The following is a 24,503-nucleotide window of genomic DNA, read 5'->3' on the forward strand; positions in this document are numbered from 1 at the left end:
ATAGCATTTGAACAGTTCTTCGTAGGCTGATAATCTGTGAGGCAAACACTGAAATCCATTGAATTAAAAACTACTCTCCACCTTCTAAAGTTCCCCCTTTTTTGGAAGCAATGTGTTCCAATGTTTGGCAGTAAAAATGCCCCAAATGAGCCAATACCATAACAATGAGAAATTTTAGTTGCCTGGCATGCCACATGCAGGAAACAGATTTGCATTGAGTGCAAAGTCAGTGAAGCCTCCCGCTTCTGCCTGGAAGCCCTCTGTGGGGACAAAGCCCCAAAAAGCAGTTTCCAGGCTCTCGGCCTCACATAGAAAGGTCCTGGCTCGGGTAGTAAATGGCCATTAACTGTGATCAGATGGCCATCAGCTGTGGCTAGTTGGCCATCAGCTGTAACCCGTAAGCCATTGGCCACTAATATAACTGCTGTGGCTATGCTAGCAGAGAATGGGGGCTAGCAAGAAAATGGTGGCTGGCAAGAGCGGACTGCTGTTAGGCAGATTATGTAGATCCTGCTTCCTGTGTCTCCAGCCTAGCCACCAGTGAGAATATATTGGTTTGACTCCCCTATCTATGGCTCCGTGGGTGTTCCTTTTTGGCCTTACCGTGTCCTGTGTTCTTGTGTGGGGAGTGGGAGCTGAGACCCCGCAGGCCGCCCCGCCGGACACCCCGCACGACACCCTCCCCCAGGCTCAAGTTCAGAAAATGAGAATCTGCAGTTCCTGGGTATCTCTGCCCAGGAGAGAAGGGGCGGTGGTGTCTCCCCACTCTAGACCCACAAACTCCAACACATGGCTCGCCAAAATGAGGGGAGAGAAACTCAGTTCCAGGCAGCTGAAGGTGGGCTACCAGGGTTGTGCCTGGGGAGCAATGAATGGTGCTAAACAAATAAACTTAGTCACACTACTATGTAGTACCTTGGCCTTTAAGAGTCAGGAGACCAAGGATCTGGTCCGGATTCCAACACTGCAGGAACTTGGGATTCAGTTCTCCCATCAGCCAAATGAAGGAGCTAAACAAGCCCTGGGTCCCAGCCTCATGTACCCTCAGGGCCCCTCAGGTTACACGCATTAAGGAGACATGCTGAAATGAGCTGGAGGCCACATCCCATCCCAATGGAGCAGCGGCCGCTCAGTGGTCACTAGTGAGAATCCAGGTCCACTGTGCTTTGACCCTCCAATATTTTAAGAGAATTGGAAAGCCCAGATTTTCTTATAAATTCCTCTAATTTTTCAATCCTAGAGACTAATTTGTAAAGCTTTTATACATCCTGGACGGGGCCAAAGGAAACATTTTTGTAAGCAAGAGCCAAACCTCAGGCCCACAGTTTGTCAACTTGAATGAGTTGAAGTTCTGTACTAAGAGCCCTGGACTAGGGTGGAAGCGCCTTTGCAAAGGGACTGGGATTATCCTCTCCCCTCCCCTGGAAATTCACGGGGCATTGGCATCTTAAGGCTACGAGAAGTCCTACGGTAAACCAGACTCCCTTTGTTTCACCTGGTGCCTCCCAGAGCTATTTAAAGACTGACCCCTGCATGGCAAGGCTCATATGAGCAGCTTGCAGAACTCGTGCTCCGTGGAACACGCTTTGGAAAACACCAAACCTCGCTTCTCTGTCTGGCACTATCCGTGGATCTGACGTAAGTGAGGCTGCCTAGATTTTATCCACGATTGCCTGACTGAAAACCCCATGGCCTCTCCCACTGTTCACTAGTCCATATGGGCCACAGGTAGCTTGACTTGTAGCCTAAGGAAATAGTCTCTCATCCCCTCCCATTTCTCCCAAACTGCCCACCCCCGTGGTTTGGGATATGCTTTATGTTTCCCCTCAAAGTTTCCAGGCTCTTCATCTGAAAAACATTACTTTTCCCAGAAAGCCGATAATCCAGTAAAGCACTCAGAAACGCTGAGCAGGCTGTGAACATCTGATGCTTTTGCTCAAAGGAATGATGTATATCAATGGCCAACAGCTGCTTCAAACACGTGACGGACAGCTGACGTGTGTGGGGCCCGCACACACGCGAGGGGCCATGCTCAGGGCCTGTGGGACTCCCTCCTCCCTCCCATTTCTTCCTGAGTTTCCATCAGCACACCCTTTACGTCCTTGGCTCCCTAATGTCCCCTCTTCCTGGCTTTCTTGCCCCATCTGCTGCCCCTCCTCTCAACTATTCCATGTCTTTCCTCCACCCTCAAAGGGAATACCATTAGGAAAAGAAGTCTAGAATTTTACCCGCCACACTCAGGGGTGACCTCAACCCTGGTTTGCCAGAGGACGCCCGATTTACGCCTGCTCTTCCCGTTCATTATCAGTGGTGGCCCCATCCCCTCAACTGGACTTCAGATGGGACGACATGCTACACGATCACCCTATGTGTACTGAACAAACGCTTATTCTCCTTGCCCTTTCCTTTAAAAGACGTTGAGCCAAATACCTCCAATTTTCCTCCTTGAGAGGAACAACATTTTTAAACTAAGTTAAAGTTATTTTTTGTGAATGCTTCTCAATAGCTCTTAACCAACGTTCAATGGCCATTGGTAAAGCTGCTGCATCCTATCTAAATTTTTTCGTTGCCATATTCACGAGCAAAAGAACTGTTTCATAAGAAAGCCAGACCCTACACCCGCTAGGCATAGGACATCCACAAACTAGAATCAAGACCCACACGTGCTTCTGCACGGTGAATTCTGTGTTTTCTATCATGAGGAGAAATGGCAAGAAGGCAGCCCACTCTGGCACGAGCCATGATCCCAGGAATTCTCCCTTTTAACAACAAGGCCTCCTGAGTCTCCAGACCACTTGGGCTGGAGCTAGGTTAGGTGCTGGGATGCAGGCTGAAAAAGGCCTCAGAGGACTACGCCAGCTAAACAACCAACATAGTAGAGAGAGGTCAGAAACGCACCACTGCGAGCACAAACAAGAAAGGGGCCATCCCGGGGGAGGAAGGAGCAGCTAGGTGCCCACTTTCCACCTTTTGGTGTACATTTCTTCCTATGCTCACCTACTAGTTTCACCAAGTCCTAGGCAAGCTGAGATTGATGGAAAATGTCATTTCAAGAACTAAGCGAAGGAGTGTTTGAAAAAGAGGAAACAGAACTCTAAGAAGAATATAGAGTTCCTTATTTACATTCTGGATTAGAATTTTAATTTCCGGTTGAAAGAAAAATGAAAGCTATAGAGAACTCACAGCTGGGAAGGCAGAAACTATATAGTGTTTAGTTTCCCCAGAACCTAGCACTGTGCCTAGCAGACAATGACTATTTCACATACACTCTAACAGCTTTATGTAGATATAGTTGACATAGAATAAACTGCATAATTTGAGAGTTTGACATATGTATCAGCCCATAAAACCGTTACCATCATCAATGTGATAAGCGTCTCCATCACCCCCAAACATTCCTTCAAACCCCTTCCTCTCATCACAGCGTCAGGCAACCATTAATCTGTTTTCAATCATTTTACATCCCTCCCCACAGTATATGAGAATTCCGGTTCCTCCAATTCTCACCAACAGTTGGTACAGTCGAAGCCTTTTTAATTGTAGCTATTTAGTTGTGCAGTGGTGGTGTCTCCTTATAGTTTTAATTTGCATTTCCCTAATGTCCAATGATGCTGAACATCTTTTCATGTGTTTACTTCCTATCCATATAACGCTTTAGTTCCAATTACTGGCTCAATTAAAAACAAAATCAGGTTATCTTATTATTGAGTTTTGAGACTTCTTCATATATCTTGGGTACAAGTCTTTTCTTATAGATATCTGATTTGCAAGTGTTTTCTCCCAATCTCTGTCTTATCTTTTCACTCTTTTATAAATATCTTTAAAAGAGCAGAACTTTTTAATTTTGATGAAGTTCAATTTACCCAACTTGTCTTTCATTGAATGTGTTTTTGTTATTGTTCTAAGAAACCTTTGCCCAAACCAAAGAAACTTTGGAGTGTGATGAATCTGTTCGTCATCTTGATTATTTACACAGATACATACGAAGTCACTGGTTTTCTGGTGTTTTTGTCTAGAAGTTTTATGGTTTTAGGTTTTACACGTACATCTATGGTGCATTTTGAATGAATTTTTGTAAACAGTATGGATGAGGCAAGGATTGAAGTTTGGGGATTTGTTGTTGATGTTGTTTTGCATATGGATATCCAATTGTTCTAGCATCATTTTGTTGAAGAAGACCATATTTTCTCTGGCGAACAATTTATTTTTTTTTTGCACCTTTGTCAAAATCACATACACTTATGATCAAAAAGCAGAACTCTCAAAAAAGGTCTTCTGCTGAAATTTAAAATATGCATACACTTTGATTCAGCAACTTTGATTTTTGCAGTTCCATCTAAAGAAACACGAGCATAGGATAAAGTTCAGATCCTGGTAATAGTATTATTTACAGGGGAAAAACAAAAGAACATGGACACAACCTGAATATTCCCTGATAGAGGGAGAACTGAGTCAATTACAGTTCCACTGCACCTCAAAATTCTATGCAGGTACTAAAAGAAATGACCTGGACCTACCTGTACTGAGCAGAAGAGACATACATGAAACATTTTCTGGATAAAGTCTTTAAAAGAAAAACTGCAGAGCGACTATATACATATATATATATATATTCTTGAAATATGTGAGGAAAGCATAAATGTTTATCTTTATATTGGTATATTTTTGCAAAGACCTGGGGAAAGTTTTGGAAAAAAAAACTAACTGATAGATCACACGAGTTTCCCTCATGGGTAGAATTGAGAATGAACAAGATTATGATCTTCTTTACATCCTTCTAAACTGAGTTGTTACCTTGTTACCCTAAACAGATATTATTTTATAACTGTTTAATCAAATCAAGTATAAAATAGCAGTCATGACACACAGCAGATGTGCCATTCATTGCAGGACTGCAAACATCTGTGTCATCCATTTCACATTCTCATTGCCTTTTCTGACGGTTGATTCAAAAAGGGAGAAATATACTGATGAATGAAGGACCCTCCAAAGAAAATTCCATACTAAGTGTTATGGGTTGAACTGTATCCCTCAAAAATACATATGTAGAAAGTGTTAACCCCCAATACCTCAGAATGTGACCTTATTTAGAAATAGGGTCATTGCAGATGTAATTAATTAAATGAAAATGAGATCATACTAGATTATGGTGGGCCCCTAATCCAATATGACTAGTCTTTGTTACAAAAAGGGGAAATCTGGACACAGAGACAGACACACAGGGAGAACATCCTGAGAACACTGGAGTGATGCTGCCACAAGCCGAGGAATGCCAGAGGGCCAGCCAACCAGCAGAAGCGAGGAGCAAGGCATGGAACAGGTTCTCCCTCACCGCCTCAGAAGGAATCAAACCTCCCAACACCTTGATTTCAGACATCCAGCCTCCAGGACTGTGAGACAAATTGCTGTTGCTTAAACTACTCAGTTTGTGGTACGTTGTTATGGCAGCCCTAGGACACTAATATATTAAGCTACCTAGAAGTTCAGTCAAAAGCAAAGTAGCCAACCATCAGTACGATGGTCCCACAGCCCCCACTCGGTACCTAGGGAACATCCTCAGAAGACTTAGAAAGTAAACAGCAGTTTCCCCTCCCCTCCCCCTGAGGAAAAGCTGGCCCTGTCCTGACATAAAGGCATCAAAGCATGTGATGGGCAGAAGGGGCTCCGGAATCTATGTGTTTATCCTCAGACCCACAATTACAAAGAAACTGTGAGAAAGACCTGTCATGAAAGGATTAGGGTGGATCTACTCTTGAGGAAGGATGGCAATGCAGGAGCCCCTTTCTCTTGGCAACTCTCCCTCCACTCCTTCCCCTTTCCCGTGCACACATGCAGTATCCACTCCCTCCCTAGGAGGAGAATGAAAACTCAGACTGCATTTTAAAACTTGAGTGATTTCATTCTCAGAAACGCAGACCCAAAGGACAGCTCTGTAGGAATCCAGGCTCTCACCCATTGCAGGACTGCAAGCATCTGTGCCCTCGTGGTGACTGCATTAAAGAGGAGCTGGCCCAGGAAGGCAAGAGTTAAGATTCCTCGTGACATTTATTTTTTGTCTGACAAGTGAGTTGGAGGCTAGGAATAGGTTCTTCATTAATGTATACTATTACCCAGTGAAAGTCGAAACAAAAGAGAGTATTCAACTAGATACAAATCATCCATCAGGTTTAGATTGTCCTGGAGGCCGAAATGGACTCTAAAGTCAACCATATATTTCCCTGTTTGGGAAGAGCAAACCCCAGAGGCCTGTGACTCGGACTGTTTGGAGGATAAATCCCAGCCTTCCTTTGGACTCCACCTGTCTGGAAAAGTATCACTGAGATCTGCCATAAAGTGACTGTCTCACATCCCAGCCCATAATTTTAATTACCAAAGTTAACTATCTCTTGTAGCAAATTTACCAAGGCCCTCCTCAGTAATTTTACTGTAAATTTACCCTGTTTTCTAAAGGCCTTCCCTTTAGCAGCACAATCCATGTTACACACAGGGCTTTCCGCCTTTGCCTCAGATATTGACCAGAAGTAGATGAGGGAGAGAGAAGAAATAGTTTAGTTGTTCTCTAATGTCTGTTTTCATGTTTTTACAAATCCACTGTATGTAAATAAATTCACACAGCATAAAAAGAGTACACTATATGTACACATTCATTTTGTCCCAGCATACGAAAATTCGGCATACCTAGATTTCTAGAAATACAGAGACGGAACAATCGAAATGCAGCACAGTTTCATAAGTACCATATCTTGCCATGTATAATGTGCACTCTTTTGCCCAAATTTATGAGGGAAAAATAAGGATGTGCATTATATTATACATGGGTAGTACATGGGTAATTCCATATATATATATATATATATATATATATATATATACATGTTTTTAATTCTTTTATTTATGCTTACAAGTTAAAAGTGTAACTCTAAAAATCAATAACAATATTTGTATGCAAACTAATACCTTGGTATATGAAAATTGGTTTTGTTGAACTTATGACAAACTTGCAAAGATTAAGAGTTCTTGGCCTTCTATGATGGGTAAATATCATAAATCTGTTAACAGTATAAAGAATTTCTTGTACCTTGTATCTGTTCTTGTGCTTTGTAATTATTTGTTACATAAAATTTCTTATACCATAATATGTTAAAACGTGAATGCTAAAATTCTTTTAAAATACAAAAAACAAGTACCTAAATGTAGACAAATAAAAATTTGAATTAAAAAATTAAAACGAAAGATTTTTTCCCCTGAAAGTTTGGGCCAAAAACAGGGATGTACATTAAACATGGCAAAATACAGTATATTCATTTTCTAGGGCTGCTGTAACAAATTACCACAGATTGGGTGACTTAAAACAACAGAAATTTATTCTCTCACAGTTCTGGAGGCTGGAAGTTCAAAGTCAAGATGTTGGCAGGGCCATGCTCCCTCCAAAGGTTCTGGGCAAGAATACTTCCTGGATTCTTCTCGTTTCTGGTGGTTGCCAGCAATCCTTGGCATTCCTTGGCTTGTGGCAGCATAACTCCATTTTCTATTCCATCTTCCCATGGCTTCCTGTCCTGTGTCTCCTTTGTGTTTTCCAATCTCTCCTTAGAAGGACACCAGTCACTGAATTTAGGGCTCACCAGAATCCAATATGACATCATCTTAACTCGATTCCATCTGCACAAACCCTATTTCCAAATACAGCTACATACCCAGGTAATGGAGTGAGGACTTCCACATATCTTTTGGGGGGATCAACCCACAACAATGATGAAGACATGGAGCCCAGGGTTTGAATCTGAATCTTGGTCCATTAGTAGCCATGTCAGTTAGGAATGCCAAAGGTGCAAGTGATAAAATCCCAACTAATACATAGGCTTCAACAAGCAAAAGGAGGTAGTATTTTCCTCACTACTGGAACGTCCCTTATCAAAGTAAGACTTCAGTGGCCACAAATGAGGGAAGACAGAGGGGCCTTGGGTCAACAGGCATGAGTAGAGACCTTGGGAAGATGAGTGCCCAATTTGCATCAACATGAAGTGACAGAGCTCGCTGAGACTTTGTCAGCATTGAAATATGCCCAAGGCACAGAGCAAGTCTGTGCCTGATCCCTGATACCGTCCTTTTCATTTTTTGGCCTGCAGGCTTGGACCAGTGAATACGCTTTACCACCAGTTAGCAGCTAAATTGAGATCAAAACTTTTTTTTAAGTTAACATAAAATGATAGCAACGAATTCCACTAGATCTCTAAGGAGGTCCATGGACAAACATCTCAACAATTTCTTCTTGCTCTACTTGAACAAAGCCTCCGTTTAGATTTGTGCCCAAGGGGGCTGAGCAAAGCACACTGTAGTCATTGAAGGTTTCTGGACTAGTTTTATTTGCTGACCACTAACGAGTTCCTGAGGAGGAAAATAGCCCTGTGGAAAGAAGCCTGATCTCCAGTAGCCTCCGTGCTATCCAGGGCGGACTCTTCCAGGGTCCAGTTTATAGGACTAATTTACATGGTAGAATGGAGTCAGTACGGAGGGAAGGGGGAGGAGAGGACAGATGAACCTGGAACATCAAACGAAATGCAAAAGTTGCCTAACACCCCAAGATAACCTAGTGCAGTCAACATGAAACAGCCCCATTAGGCAATGGGTAACCAAAGGCAGGGAGGTTTTTTCAAAGGCTAGAATTTTGCAAGTCACTTGGTAGAAATTTTGCTGACAAACTCAGAGAAAGACCCAACAACCTACGATAGCATTTTGCTTCTGCGAGACCTCAAATTAATAATAACTCCAAGTTTTCTTTAGGAACCATAAGCCCCAATGCTATCTGCTCACTCAACTATGAAGGATGAAATAAATAGCAAAATCCAGAATAGATTTAGTGAGAAACCTGTGCCTCTGCATGAGTAGTTATTGCTTATTTCTAAGCAATTGCTCCTGAACTTTCCAACCTCCTCCCTTCCCCTCCCCCCGCCCAAATTTGGTCTAAACATGGAATGACTGCAGCCATTCTCAGGCTTGATTACCAGCTTTCAAGGCCTCTAGTTTGAATAAATGAAGAGAGTCTTAAATGCCACTTGGGAATTTCAGCTTAAGTACAACACAGCAGCTTACTTCCCCCAGAGATTTGGGCCACCAAAAAGAAGGTAGGTAGCATTTGGTCAACATAGGCAAGCACACTGCTTCAGTAAGAAACACGAAAGCAGCCTTTCTGAGCCAATGAGACCTCCACCGTTCTAATTCTATGTATTAATCACAAGAGTACCAATATGGGTATAGCATCCAGCTTTGTCTTATCCTTCCACACTAGAGAGAAGCGGTTAAAAAGTAAACCTAAATTCCAGCTCAAATTCCAGCTCCATTCATTTCAAGCTGTCCAACCCTGGGCAAACCATGTGAACTCTCTAGCCTTCAGTTGATCCCTAAACAGACATAAAGGTGGTCCTGGGAGGTAAGTGAGCTTTATAAGTCAAATGAAACTCCTTAGCACAGTACCTGCTCTGTGCACTGAGCCTGCTCCATAGGCAGGCTGTGGTCATTGTCTTCTTTGTTCTGTGTTCCTTTTGCCAATCTGGTCTGCCTAGGACTGGTCATATGTGCCCAGGTGTCCTCTCTGCCTGATCAGCCAGGTCTAACAGTCTCCAGCTGATGTTTTAGAGGGTTCTTCCGTCTCACTTCTCAGGGGGAAAGTGGCAGTGGCATAATAATAGAGAAATAAATCTAGAACAATCCACACTGTAAACCATGCCAAGATCTACCAGTAACGATAAGGCAAAGAAAGGGCAGGATAATCCTGGAGGAAGAAGAACTCTGTCCTCCTAAACCTCCAAATATTATTTGGTTAAAAACTTTTTTATCAGCCAAAAGCTTAACAAGAAACCAAAATAAATGTTCTTCAGGCTCTGATTTTCTCCCTACCCTTCCTCTTTTCATCCCGTCTTTTGGAAGTGCTAATGTATAGCCATTGTCCAAAATGCGAGTAAAAAAGAAAGTGGTGGCAGAAAGAAAATGGCCCAGTCTGAGAAGCCAAAATCTAGTTATGATAGGTAAAAGCTCTGTATTTTGGGGATCTGCCATTGAGAAATTTTAATCTCAGGGAAGACAATAAAATGATTAAATTGGAAACTTTACCGAACGTCTCATGATACGATGATTTACACATAGTCTCCATAATTAGAATTTGCTAGAACTTGTTTCCCACACACTCTTACTATCCCATTTTACTCCATCCATGTAATATCCACGCCACGGGCAAGGATATGTTGGGCTCCCTTGTTTCGAATTCAGTCTACATCTTTCTCCAGCTCTCCTCCTTTCCTGACTTCCAGAAAAAATATATCTCGTAGCTCACTGAACACATAGGCTCAGACAAATACATGTTCCTTACGTCTAAGTGAGTCCACACTCTTGCATGGATGTGGCTGTCGCTTCTAATGGATCCACGTAGCCCACTAATTAAGACAATCAGGAAATTCACGCAAATTTTAAACATCAAGGCCAGAAGTAATCTCATCTCTATTAAAAAAAAAACAACACAACATACTTAGCCTTTTTCTACTGAAGAGCCCTCTTTACTCCTCTGAGTAGAGCCTATTTCAAATCTGCCTCTTTAAAACTGGATGACTTTCCTGAGTCCCTCCAAGAAAAAGAAGTCTGCTGCTCAAAGGAGACGGTAAAAGGGAAGAATTCAGATGTATTCATTTTTAAAAGTTGGGGTGTTGACTTAAACCCTCTCATATCCCTTTTGCTCCTATTGTATTTTTCACGGCAGAAGCTCCCAGCGAGGGCTCGAGTGGGACGCGACAGGAGTTTTAACATTCAAGGGAGCAGATGAACTTGCTGCGGTTTGTGTATCTGAATGAGAAATTACCCAGCTCGGGCCCGCTTGGGGCAACAGGTCTCTTCGCCTGTACTGGATTTGGGTCAAACAGCAAAACCTCAAATCACAACATATCAGCATCGTTTTGTTTGGCAAAGAAGTGGGTATCGATTAACGATAATCCAACAAGATCAAAGATGCCATCTGCTCAATTCAAATTAGTTAGAGGGTGACTGTTTGGCCTCAAAAAAAGTTCTGCCACACTCCCTGGACCGCAGACCCTTTGAATGGCATCATCTAATAGGAACTAATGAAATCGGCTAAGAAAAGATGTCATTCTTTTCTTCCCGCACCTCTTTTGTTTCTAGGTATTTGTACAATAAATTGACTCCTTAGCTCTAATAGGAAACACTGGGAAAGCGTCCTTAGAGCATTTTCTTTACTCCGGCTCATCTAAATGAGAACGTTTGCATTAAAAATTGATGAGGAAGAAAAATGAATGAGGTTGTACGAGCAGGTCAAATAGATTTGTGTGAGGAGGGTGGGGCTCCTTTATGTCCCCACCAAACATGGTTTCCGTCCTCATCTCCATGGCCACAGAATCTGGGCAAGCTAATGCCTCCTATTCACTGAGGAATCGGAAACCCACGTTCCTATATGGTGGTGCCTTGAGGGCAAAAAGGGGAAGAAAAAAAATCCCAGACGTCAGAGACCGTGACAAAGATAACCACAAGGAATGTAAATAAAATATTATTACAAGCAGCTCACTCACCACCTCACACTCAACAACTCCCTCCCCCACAGCAAAAAGTAAAAACATACAAAGTGTGTGTTTTAAAGAAGTGTGGAGCTGCCCTTTGGGAAGAAGCCATGCGTATGAAGTTTTTTCTTCGTTTGGCTCACTTTGACAATCACGGGGCTTGAGATGTACTTTTAAAAGAGTATTGGGCCTGTTTGCTAATTTAAATTTGGGGAGCATGAGGCTGTGCCCCATGTTGATAAGTACCTTCCAACAATGACTAGATCTTGGTCAGTGATAAGCCATGTTTACCTGAGTTTCCAAAAGCCAAAACCCAGGCTGTTTCAACATGACACTTTGAAATGAAATAAGTGCATTGCAAACACAAACTGTAATAAGCCATGCTCTTGCCAAATGCACACGTGTACGTTTCACAGAAGAGCCAGGAGGACATTTCTAGCAAGGAACGATCGCCATGCGGAACACAGCCAGCGCTCTCTCCTGCCAAGGGTCACAGGCGCTTGGAGCACACAAGAGTCCCTAGAGGAGCAGGCTGGTAGAAACAACTTCAAGATACGAAATCCACAAACTGCCAAGGCATAAGAACCACCTTAAGGAACTCTGGCCTCAGCCCTAAGGACTTCCAAGAGCGACCCTCCTCATTTGCTGGGGAACCCCCCATCCCTCTGTCACCCTCTCCTTCAGAACAGAATCTATGCTCCAAACTGAAAGAGGAATTCAAATGCACAACTGGCAACTGGTGCCACTGCTGAAATACATTTCCATCACCTCTGGCCCATGATTCAGAGCCCGATGTTGATATTCTCTTAATAATACAAGGAAGGGGTTAGAGGCTGGTCACCCAGCAACCCATCTCTAAGGCTAATGGTCCCTTTTCTTGTTTTGTCTGTTTGAGACCCTGGAGGATTGGCCTGGTGGCTCACGTTCTGTTCATGTGAACCCACCTATACCCCCCCACACACACAAATTGCAGGCCCACAGAGGCGTGGACAGGGGCCATAGGGCATTTGCTTCTGCTAAATGCAGTGCCCTACGCAGGTTAATCCTGAGTCTGAGAACTCACAGGTTAGTCTCTCCCTGCATCTGACAGACAGTCTGGAGCTTTGAATTTTCACTGAGAAACCTCCCAAGCCAGGCAGGGCCCCTGGCCTTCCAGGTCCTAACTCTTCAGACGCCCTCTGCCTCCAACGGTGCTGTATTTTCCCACTTAAACACTTCTTCGAAGTTTACTACAGAACACTGTGGCTCTGAGCCTGCCAAATGTCTAACTGCAGGAATTAGTGGATTTCATCTGGCAGAGTACCTGCCCTCCCTCTTGAGAATACGTGCAGGCAAAAAGAAGTCATCAAACCTCAAGTCAGGGCAATCCCAAGGGTCCCAAGTATCCCCTCTGAAAATGCAGCTTTCTCATTTTGACCCCCTTCCCAACTCTATAGCTTCCGAATCCAAAAGAAATGGATTCCAGTAGACAATGAAGAAAACTTTTGAGGGGATGACCCAGCATGTAAGGATTCCTATCTGAACTTAACTTTTGATTTTCAAATATCTGGAGGAGCTTAGGGTCAAGGCAGACGAAGGGAAAGCACCAACGAAGAGGAAAAAAAAAAAATAAGTAGCATACCATGACCAAGCCAAACAAAGCTTGATGTTTCCAAATTATATTGGCAAATGGATGCTTTCACAAATCATCTGTTCTGTCTTTCCTGGAGACAAACAGAAGGGAAAAAAAAAATCTGGATGCAAAAATCCCTCACCCCAGACCAGCAAAATTGTGTCAGTGGAATGCAATCTAAAATTGCTGGTCAGAAAGTCCATTCTTATAGATTCCCACACGCACAGCAGCACCCCCAAGACAAAAGTTGTGACGCCCGAAGCGATGCGTTCAATTTTACCACCCCCGAGCCCCCCGCCGGACGACCGACGCTGGGTTCAGCGGACAGCATCGTGTTGTGTGATCTGTGCGTCTTACACGATGGCTTTGGGCAAATCCCTGCAAGTGGGCAGAGGCGCTCCCTGGGCTCCTCCGGCCGGGCCACCTCCTCCTCCAGGCTGGCCCCCGGCCGGCGGGGTGCCCCTTACCTGCAGGCGCTCCGTGGCCGGCTGCCACATCTTCCAGCCGCGGGGTTGGGCAGAGGGGACGCTGGCGAGACTCAGTAGATAGCGCCTGGGGTAGAGGGGCTGCTGTCCCGCTTTACATCTGGGGTGGGTGTCCGCGGGATGCGGGTCCTGGAGCCGGCCACCGCCGCCGGGCAGGCGCAGGGGGCTGCGAGCGAGAGGCGGCGGCGCGCTCGGCTGCCGGCAACTTGTGGGCACGGCCGCGCCGGCTGGGAGAAGACTGCGCAGCTCCGCCCGGGCCGCGAGCGCACGGCGGCGGCAACCGCTCCCTCCTCTTCCTCCTCCCCCACTGCAGCCGCCGCCTGGACCTGCGCGCTCTGAGCATGCCCAGGGCGGGCGACAGCCAACACCCCGGGGCTGCGGGGGGTCAGGGGACGCGGTGACTACAGCCCCCAGATCCGGGCGAGGGGAGAGTGGGTAGGCCAGAGCCTGCGACCCTACTCCCCGCGGGAATTCCGGTGGGATGGGGTCTGGGAGAGGGGACAGACTGGCTGGGAAAGACGGGCCTGGGGAGTGACACATCCAGAAGACAGACACTGGGTCCCAGGCTTCTGGGCAGCAGGGATTTCTGCACCGCCTGTGACTTGCCTGGCATTGTGCTGGGCGGCAAACTTCCATTCATTCCTCTCACTGGAGTTAACTGAGCACCTAATATGCTCCAGCCCTTCTGCTGGGTGCTGAGGCTAGAGTCGCGCAGAATGGAAGACAAGAGAATGTTCCTCCTCTCCTGAGCTTTCAGTCGAGTTGGGGAGAGAGTCGACAACCGAGAAAACACATGAACAAGTGCTAAGTCCGGTGGTGATACATGTTGGGAAGAAAGTAAATCAGGGCTGATGAGCCAAGAAGCAGAGAGGAGAGCTCCTTACAAGGGGCCCTGGGAATCTAGGGAGTAAGATCCGCAAGATGGGTGTGGTGAGGGATGGCATGCGGACAGGAGACTGGGGCGCCTATAGCTGGAGGAGGACAACACAAGATCCCCATCCTTTATCCCTGAGCTCAGCCAGGTACTGCAGGAGGCGTTGCTGAACCCGGAGAAGCCAGGGGCCACCCACCTCTGAAATAACTACCTTTCCTAAACTGGCCTGGCTCTTCACGTCCTCTTGACAACTGGGCAAGATAAGTAGCAATAGTCCCATCTATAGATAGAACAACTAAGGCTTGTGGAATTAGGTCACTGTCCAGGTCACTCTGTGCATGGCTTAGAGAGTGCACACTCAGATGTCATTGAGGTCAGAGCTCTTGTCACACACCTCTAACTGCTCTGTCCATGGAAACACCTGGGAAAAGAGCAGCCATCTGGGGCTGGGGGCAGGTAAACTTTGCAGAATGGGGATGCCCAGCTGCTTCTGGGTGGTTGGTGAAGAGTGTGGGCGAAGGTGGACAGAAGGACTGGAGCGAGAAGGAGAACACCGTGTATGTGGGGTCCTCAGGGCTGGCAGAAGAAGGGTCCTGATAGCACACCACACTGGGACATGTGCACAGCCTGTGCACTGGCAAAATCAACACCCCCTGTCCAGAAGGCTCTATCCATCATCGAGTGTAGGTAGTGATATCAGAGCAATCCAGAATCTGGCGCCCCGCTCATCAGATCCTCCCAGCAGTGTCTGAGGGATAGAAACCCATATCTCCCAAGATGTGGGGGGGCAGAAGATCCGTGGAGACACCCAGAGAAGAGTCACCCAGGGGTGATTCAGATCCAGGTCTCTGGGCCCCCATGATGCCTTGCACTTCCCCAGGGCCCCAGGCAGCTCTTTCTGGACCACACACACAGTTGTTGGTTGGTACCACCCGCCCAGACAGGCCCAGGACCCTCAGTGCCCTAGGAATATCTGGCAAGGCCAGAGAGATGCTTCTGAGAGGCTGGTCTCTGTCTCCCCAGATGACCACAGGACTCCTCCCCTCCACCTCCCACACACCCCTAAACCCCCTCCTGCCTAAAGCCTTTGAGGACTTACTTTCTCAGGTCCTTCCCCAGTCCCTGCCACTTGCTCTAGACCTGTCAGTAAATTCCTTGTCGTGAGGTGTTGATGTGTCAGCCCCACGTGGAAATACTTCTCACATGCTTGGTCATGTGGTCTCTGTTTTGAGATGATATTTTTACTTTTCCAATAACTCATGCTGCACACCTCCCACACCTAGAAAATTCCTGATGAAAATAATAGACTTTCTCAGCCTCCTAGTTCTCTTTTATCAAATCCCAAAGCAGAAAGAAATGCATTTCATGACGAAAATCTAGAAAACCCAAATGTGCATAATAACCTCTCAGGAAGCTAAAACAGGAATATTCAGTTGTCTTCAGACTTAAGCTTTGAAACCTTCCTTAGTTGCATATGCCTCGATGGAAAAGTGATTTTGCTTTAAATAGCAGTGGGATGAGATAACAGCGTAAATTCACATCGCATTAGAGCGTTAAATCCTGTCTTCTCACCTCTGAGTGTAATTAATTGTGACTCAGTAATACAGCATTTAGTTCAGAGTATGATGCTATTTAAAGAGAAAAGTCTTGGGCTCTGTAGAGATTCCTTTCAGTTACCAGTCCCACTGAAAACAGATTTGGTAAAGTAGAAAATGTGTTTAAACTCAAACAACACTCCTGTTTCCATTTCCTTTATGCCACGAATCAGGAAACGGGGCGGGGAGTGGGGGGAGAGGCGGACGTGAGAGTGGAAGTGGAGGCTGGTGGAAGGTGACAAAAGGGATGGGACAACCTCCCACCCATCAATTTTGCTCCCAAGCCTTCCCATTCAGGAGGAACCTGCAACAGAGGGTGAATGAAATAGAGACATCTACTGGCGAGATGCGGGACTGCATTGTGATCTCTCAGTCCTGCTCAGGGACCTGGTGACCTCCTAACCCTCCTGCTGAGACTGAAGTTGCAGCTTTACAATGGAAACAGGTTTGCTCTGAGCAAGGAGTCATTCTTGAAGTAAGCAGGTGTCTGAGTGCTATGAATGGAAATGTTAGGAACATAAATATGTGCCTAACTTCAGCTACTAATCCTCCATAATTATCTAAGCAGGTCTAACCTTAATAAATACCATTTCAAGGAAAATGACAAAAAATAAAAATAAAACATTCACAAGGCCCTGATGAATTATAAAAATAATGTTTTGCCCAGGGAAAGAATTACAACCATCCCTAGAAATTTTTGTAAGCCAGATTAAATCTACTTCACGATTCTGAGCCCTAAGATAAGCAACTTAAATGTCTAAATCAGGAGAACGGTGAATGAAATCATGTCCAACATATCAAAGAAATATTAAAATATTCTGCAGCTATTAAGGAGGAAAATTATGAAGCTGTGTTGCAGCTGAAAAATGCTTATGGTTTAATTATAGATTTTTAAAGGTAGGCTAAAATGCATAATTTGAATACATACATAAAACATGTATCGAGCTTAATAAAAATTGAAAAGGATCTAGGACAATGGGGAGACTCAGATTAAATTCCAGCCTTTGAACTATCTAGGTGATGAGTTTTGACAAGTCGTTTGCTTTACAGAACCTCAGATTTTTCATCTGTATAATGGGTGATAATACTACTTAATACTTAGAATTGTTGGGAGTCATGAATGAATGAATATGTGCAACATGCCTGGCACACAGTAGGTGTACAGGAAACATTCGTTTTCATCCCTTTACTCTTCTCCTCTTTATAATTATTGAAATGATAAAATTCTTACAAAGTGGCCCATGTTTCTTGTGGTTATTTCCATTTGGAATAGTCATGGATTTCAATTATTTGATTTATTTTCTCCAACAAAAGTGACAAGCCGTATTTAAGCTCATTTACTTTTCTAATCAAATCAAATGACCAGAAAATTTTATTATGATTGTATATTTAGCAGAGCAAGCATTGGAAAGTCTTTCTGATGGTGTCGTTAACCCTTATTTCAAAAAGCACCAAAAACAGCTTCAGATAAGCAATATACAAAAGTCTGAAAAGTTACTAAACCATTTAAACCTTTCTGTAGTGATGGAGTCGCTGGCCCTTGTCCCTACATAGTGATAGGTGTTTTTAGGGTGTTAAGATAAACCCTTTCCTCCCTTAAAATGAAATCTTCATAGTTCATCTGCCAACTCGGTTAAAAGGCATATGGCACAGGACTGGTTAATGCCTAGGATGTGTGTTGTCATTCTAGGCAAAACTTCCTCATCTCCTCACCCACCATGGAGACATGGTAGGTTAATTTCAAAGATGGCCACACATATCCTCCTCCCCAGAAGTCGTGCCCTTGCCTATTTTTCTCGTGATGAGATGGAATTTATCTGCACCCTTTCAATCTGTGCTGGACATTGTGGTTTGTAAACCAGCCCCCATGTAGAGAGGTCAAGGAGAGATGGAAGAAAGAGGCAGACCACTCCAGATGGGTAGGTGGCAGGTGTAATAAGCAAGGCAGCTTATATACAAAGCTTGTAGATTTCTGCATCTGCCCACCAGAATCTTAAAAGTTTATATAGAGACTGTAATGGGGTTCAGTCATGTATTCAGTCCAGATGGTCTCAGTAACACATTGGTCTCTCAGGGTTGTGTCCTTGAAAATGGCTCCCACTGTGGGAAACGGTGGGCAGCGTGTACATTCCAAAGACAAGGGAGGGGGTGAGGAGGCTCTCATTGCTCAGGCCCAGCTCTGGGCTAAGCTGGCAGGCATGTCCTCTTCATAACCTTCTCCAATAGATATGTGACTGGCTTTGATCCACACAATGTAACACCTGTGACACTGTGGAAGTTCCAAGTGTGGGCCACAAGAGACCTTGCATCTTCTACTGTCACCTTCCTGGAACCTGAAATCATCACAGGGAGAAGCTGGACTAGCCTCCTTGAGATGAGGACTGTGTAGAGGGGGCTAAGCTGACAGCATGTGAGTGAGCTCATCTTAGAACAACCGGCTCAGTCACACTGCTACAGGATAGCAGCCACATGGGGACCCAGAGAAGACCAGCAGAAGAACCACTCGGCTGAGACTAGCCCAAATTGCTGACCCATGAAATCATGAGCGAATACTATGGTTGTGTTTTTTAATCCCTAAGTTGTGAGGTGGCATGGTAGGTAGTGGTAGATAAATGACCCAGAAAAACATCACTAAGTGTTGGTCCTTCCCACTAAATTTCACATCATTCTCATTATTTCTTAATGACTGATTTATCAGAGTTGGCACTCAAATGAAGTCCAACTGTCTAACATAAAGACCTACTTCTTTTTTGTTGCTTTACTCCTGCTTTCACGCTTCCCTCATGCCCACCTCTGTCTTAGTCTCAGCATATGTGGGTCGTGCTTCCATGCTTGCTAAGTTTTCTTGTAAGCCCTTTGGAAAGGAAGACGGGCTGTGGACTAGGCTTCAGATGTATGATGATCAAGGTAGGTATTTGGTCTAGCAAATTTGCAACGAACGTGAAGGTATCTGCTTCGTTGCAGCCCTTCTCATTCTCTCCGAGACACTGTCCATGTAAACGACATTCTGCTCATCATTTTGGATGGGCAAACACAGCGTCTATTCCAACAAGAGCCTGGGGAAGTGAGACCAGAATGGAGGGTGGTGGTTGGATCTGCTTTCACCACATTTAGTCCTGACAGGGGCAACTCTGTACTGCTAGTGTTCTTTGCAGACTGGTTCCTAAGGGCCCTTGGTGCCCTCGTACTCCTGGCTAAAGGATGAGCAAATGTATCCTCACCAGGTCTGGTGAGAAGCCATGCCTTATGCTCTCTTCCTGACTCTTAGCTTCTCCATCTGAGCTGATTTCACAACAAACCCTCTCTCTCTCTGCATTGCCTTCAACCAAAGACATGATGTGCCCAAGGTTATGCTCTCTCCCTGGGGGCAGCCCACTTCCAATGCCCAGTTAATGTGAAGTGCAGACACCTCAGTGGAGGACAGTGGCCAGGGCCACCCCAGAGGGAGGCCTCCTACTGGGTCAGCCAAAGTGTTGGTTGCAGCCACCTCACAGTTTGCCTTCTCTCCTTGTCCCAACCTGCGTCCCTCACCTCCTTTCAGGCTCTCAAGTGGGGATTTTGGAGCTGGACCACCCACTGGATGGCAGTAGATAGAGCACTGATCGTTTCTGGAATGCTGTAGCTGGGTGACTGTTAAAACTTTCACAGTGGTAATGAACTGAAATGGAATACAAATGGGATGGAATGCATGGATGGCTGCAGTGTCTCGGTCATTAGTGAGGTTTAGGCGAAGTAGTAATTATGAAGATTATGGAATCAGATGGCTATTCTGAGTACTGTGAATGCATTGGAGAAAGACAAAGAAATTATGCTGGTGACTGTATACAGCATAATTGTGTGTGAAAGCCAGGCTACCTCCTTCCTAGCACATAAAGAGACTCATGTCTCCGGCATTTAAATGGTGGGGAAAGCTGAAGATTGGCCGGAATTAGTTATATGGGGAATGCAGCTCCAGAGGAGATTGAATTCTCCACTCCAAAAAGTACTGGGTTGAGTGCAAGACCCTTAGGGGAAGGAGTGAGATCCTGAGTCTTGCTGGGAACACAGATCAATGCCTTTGGAAATCTGGAATCCCCAGATTCACTGACCCCTCTGAACCAAGAGAAGTGTGTACAATGGAATATTACTCAGCCATAAAAAGCATGAAATCTTACCATTTGTGACAACATCGATGGACCTAGGGGTTACTATGCTAAGGGAAATAAGTCAGACTGAGAATGAAAAATACCCTGTGATCTTACTTGTATCTGGAATCCAAAGAACAGAATAAATGAACAAGCAAAACAGAAACAATGGTTCGGTGTGGGGTCGGAGGGATGGTGGATGGGGGGAGGGGGGTTCACAGTGTGAGGGATATGGATGATGAACGTCTAAGTATTACCTTGTTTTGTACACCTGAAACTAATAAATAAATAAATTTATAAAAATTTAAAAAAAAAAAAAAAAAAAACAGAAACAGATTCATAGATACGGAGAAAAAACTGATGGCTGCCAGAGGGGAGGGGGTTGGGGTGCTGGGTGAAAAAGGTGAAGGGAGTAAGAATTACAATTGGTACTTACAAAATAGTCACAGGAATGCAAAGTACAGCATAGGGAATACAGTCAATAATATGGTAACAACTATGTATGGTGTTAGATGGGTACTAGACTAATTGGGGAGATCACTTCCTAAATTATATGTCTAATCACTATCTGTACACCTGAAACTAATATAAAATAATTGAATGTCAACTGTAATTGAAAAATAAATAATAAAAGGAAAAGAAATAAAATAAAAGGAAAATTAAAGTATTAAAATCATGCAGAATATGTTCTCTGACAACAACAGAATTAACTCAGAAATCAACAACATAGAAACGCTTGGAAAATCCACAAATATTTGGAAATTGAACAGCACGTTGTTAAATAACCCATGGATCAAAAAAGAAATCACCAGGGAAATGTTAAACTAATTTAATTAAATAATAATAAACATCAGCCTATCATTATTGTTACACATAGCTAAATAAGTGTTTAGAGAGGAATTTATAGCTTTAAATGCTTATATTTAGAAAACAAACGATGTCTAGAATGAAATATCTAAGCTTCTACCTTAAGAATCTGGGGGTGGGGGGAAGGGGGATAACTGGGACTCACCAACATTGCTGCCTGGGGTGTAAAATGGCACAACCATTTCAGAAAACAGTTTGTCAGTTTCTTATAAAGTTGAATATATGCTTATTATATGACCCAGCAATTCCATTTCTAGATATGTACCCAAGACAAATGAGTAAATATGTCCATGCAAAGACTTATACACAGGTGTTCCCAGCTGCTTTATTCATCATAGGACAAACTGGGATCCAAATATCAATCAACAAGTAAATGGTTATGTACGTTGTGGTATATCCTTACTGCAGAATGTATTTCAACCACAAAATAGAACAAACTACTAGTTCAAGCGATAACATGGGTGAATCTTTGAAAACAGTCTGCCAAGCAAAAGAAACTAGACACAAGAGACTATATACTACATAATTCCACTTACATTAAATTCTAGAAAAGGCAAAGCTTATCTATAGACACATCATGACAAAAAGAAGATCACTAGTTTCTTAGTGTGTGTCGGCGGAGCAGTAATTGAAATCAAATGGATATGAGGGAGCTTTCTGGCATAATGGAAATATTCCACTTCTTGATTATGGTGGTAATTGAGTCAAAAGTCAGCAAACCGTACTCTGAAAATACATGCATTTAATTCTGTGTAAATTATATCTCAAAAGAGTTTAATTTCTTAGACCATGTTTTTATTTTTTCAATTACAGTTGACATACAATATTATATTCATTTAATGTGTACTACCTTGTTTCCCCAAAAATAAGACCTAGCTGGCTCATCAGCTCTAATGCATCTTTTGGAGCAAAAATTAATATAAGACCCAGTCTTATTTTACTATAATTTAAGACCGGGTCTTATATAATATAATGTAATATAAGACCGGGTCTTTAATATAATATAATATGATATGATATGATATGATATGATATGATATGATATGATATGATATGATATGATATAATATGATATAATATAATATACCAGGTCTTATATAAGACCAGGTCTTATACAATATAATATAAGACCGGGTCTTATATTAATTTTTGCTCCGAAAGAAGCATTAGAGCTGATGGTCCGGCTAGGTCTTATTTTGGGGGAACCACGATATACAACTTACAGAGTGAGTTGCTCCCTCCTCTCTGACTATTGACTGTTGACAGCTCACAACTGAGTCCTGGCCTGAGCCAAAGGAAGCCGACTTGCCCAAGGTTATGTCTCTTCCTTGGGGACAGTCCCCATGTGCTAACTAGTTGATGCAGGGATACAAAGGCCTGTCTCAGTGGGCAGCATCTCTGAAGAGCCACCCCAGCTCCAGAGTGCCCTCCAAACCAGCCAAGGCTCTGTTACAACTCCATTGCTGCTCAGCTTCTTCCTGGGCCCAATCCTGCTTCTGCCCCTTCCACGTGTGGCTCCGTAGTAAATGCCCCAATAAACCTCCTGAACATAAATCTTCACTCAAAGTCTGTCTACCAGAGAACCTGACCTGAGATACGAGATAACCTTGAAGTTATAAAGCTGTGAATTTAGTGAAATCGATTTCCTCTTACTCAGACTACATGCGCCCTTACTGCTGGGGTTAGTATCGCCACGTCCTTTCCTGCACAGCACAATCCTCCCTCCTTCCCTCCCTCTCCCCCTACACACACCAAACAGCACCCAGGCTCCAACTCAACATTTCAACAGAGGATATTTCTAGGAGCTTCCAGAAATTTAAGTTTTACAATGATGTTCCTCTACCATTATCCTGTTCTGTTTTCAAATATATTGATGCCATTTTTTGTAATGGCAGGAAATACCCGAGTTGTTTAATTACAGTGAAATGCATTAACTTCCAAGGTTTTTAAAGGGAGCAAGAAAGGAAATAGACAGCAAGGGGTTACTGTCGCTAATAGGTGTTTGGGGGATGGTCGTCATGTCATGGGAACATTGTTGAGTACATGTACATACTTGTAATTGTATAGAGTCGAGTTACAAAAGAGAATCTTTCTATTGCTTGCTCATGAAATAAGAGAGAAATCGTGAGAATGGTATCCAGACACACTGAGCAATGGTCACAATCCCGCTGTTTCACGAGCTACCTCAGGGGGCTCCGGGACAGTGGCTGCACCATTGAGGTCCTTAGGGCTTGTGATTGTGTAAATGCAGAAGGCTGGACAGCAGTGGCCACTCTCAACCTGTTCCTGAGGTGGGCTTTCAGAGAAATTAAAGATGCTTTTAAGATTAATTGTGACGATCTCCTCTTATAAAACATAAGGGCAATAAAGCATTAACATCTAAAAAATCATTAGGGGAAAAAAAACACCTTTTTGTTTCTGATTATAAAAAGAAATACGTGCAGAATTTTTTTTTTTTTTTTTTTACGTGCAGAATTTTTAAAAGCTGGAAAATGCACAATAGTATCAGGAAGAAAATAACCATTTCCCATCACCAAGTCAAGCCATGAAACCAGTGTTTTAAAACATTTGGGTATATCTTTTTAGGCATTTGAATAAACAGCTAGAAAACTGATTCATATAAATATTTATATAGTTTAGATTATACTATATATGCAATTTTGAACCCGGCCCTTTTCCCTTAATGCTGTATGCTACGTATGTGTAAATACATTTCAGCTGAAGTGCCACGAAGGGTGAATGTGCACAGGTCACTGGAACAGCCACTCTGCTTACAGAATTTACCCTGGATGTGTGACAGCCCAGTCCCCTTCTGGGCACTGCAGTACCTCTGACACTCCAGACCACGGAAAAGCACAGTGCCAGAATGTTAACATATGCTAATATCTTCCTAATATCATTCTTCCTCTTCTCCCAAATGTTTCTGTGTTTACTTCTCATAGCTGAAACAAAAGTTACAATCAATGTGGAAAGGAGTAAAACGCAAAATTGAACACACTATAGGATTTCCATTAAGGTCGGAAATGTAGCCCAGCTGCTGGCGGGCACAAGGGAGGTGGTTTGGAAGTCAGGGCTTGTCCCCTGTCCCCCTCCTCATGTTGAGAAAAGATACATAAAATGAGGGAATGCATGTCCACTACCCTCTTTCTACCTGACCACTTAGGTTTCTTACTTCCCCTAATCAGGGTTTCTCAACCCATTTTTCATAGGTTGTGAAATCTGTTTAGTGAGTCAGGATCAGCATTGTGAAAAATTAAATGGGATAGAAAAGATAAGAAGAGCAAATATCAGAGTATGCCACACATAATAAAGTAAGTATTGCTTCACAAAACATTTGTTTCAGCTCTGTGTGTGTTTGTACATGTGTGTTGAACACATTTTGATGCAATCT

The 24,503-nt window shown here is 43.8% G+C and overlaps 1 protein-coding gene across 1 annotated transcript in view; it reads right to left on the reverse strand.

Annotated features, from left to right (window-relative positions):
• Positions 1-13,933, reverse strand: part of PID1 (phosphotyrosine interaction domain containing 1) — a 216,626-nt gene extending 202,693 nt beyond the window's left edge. The window contains exon 1 of the mRNA XM_081051213.1: positions 13,635-13,933. Within this exon, the coding sequence (XP_080907339.1) occupies positions 13,635-13,664 (30 nt within the window). The 5' untranslated portion in view covers positions 13,665-13,933. The remainder of the gene's footprint in view (positions 1-13,634) is intronic.
• Between the last annotated feature and the right edge of the window lie 10,570 nt (positions 13,934-24,503).

The sequence above is a fragment of the Rhinolophus hipposideros genome, assembly GCF_964194185.1.
Source record: "Rhinolophus hipposideros genome assembly, chromosome: 6".
Taxonomy (NCBI): domain Eukaryota; kingdom Metazoa; phylum Chordata; class Mammalia; order Chiroptera; family Rhinolophidae; genus Rhinolophus; species Rhinolophus hipposideros.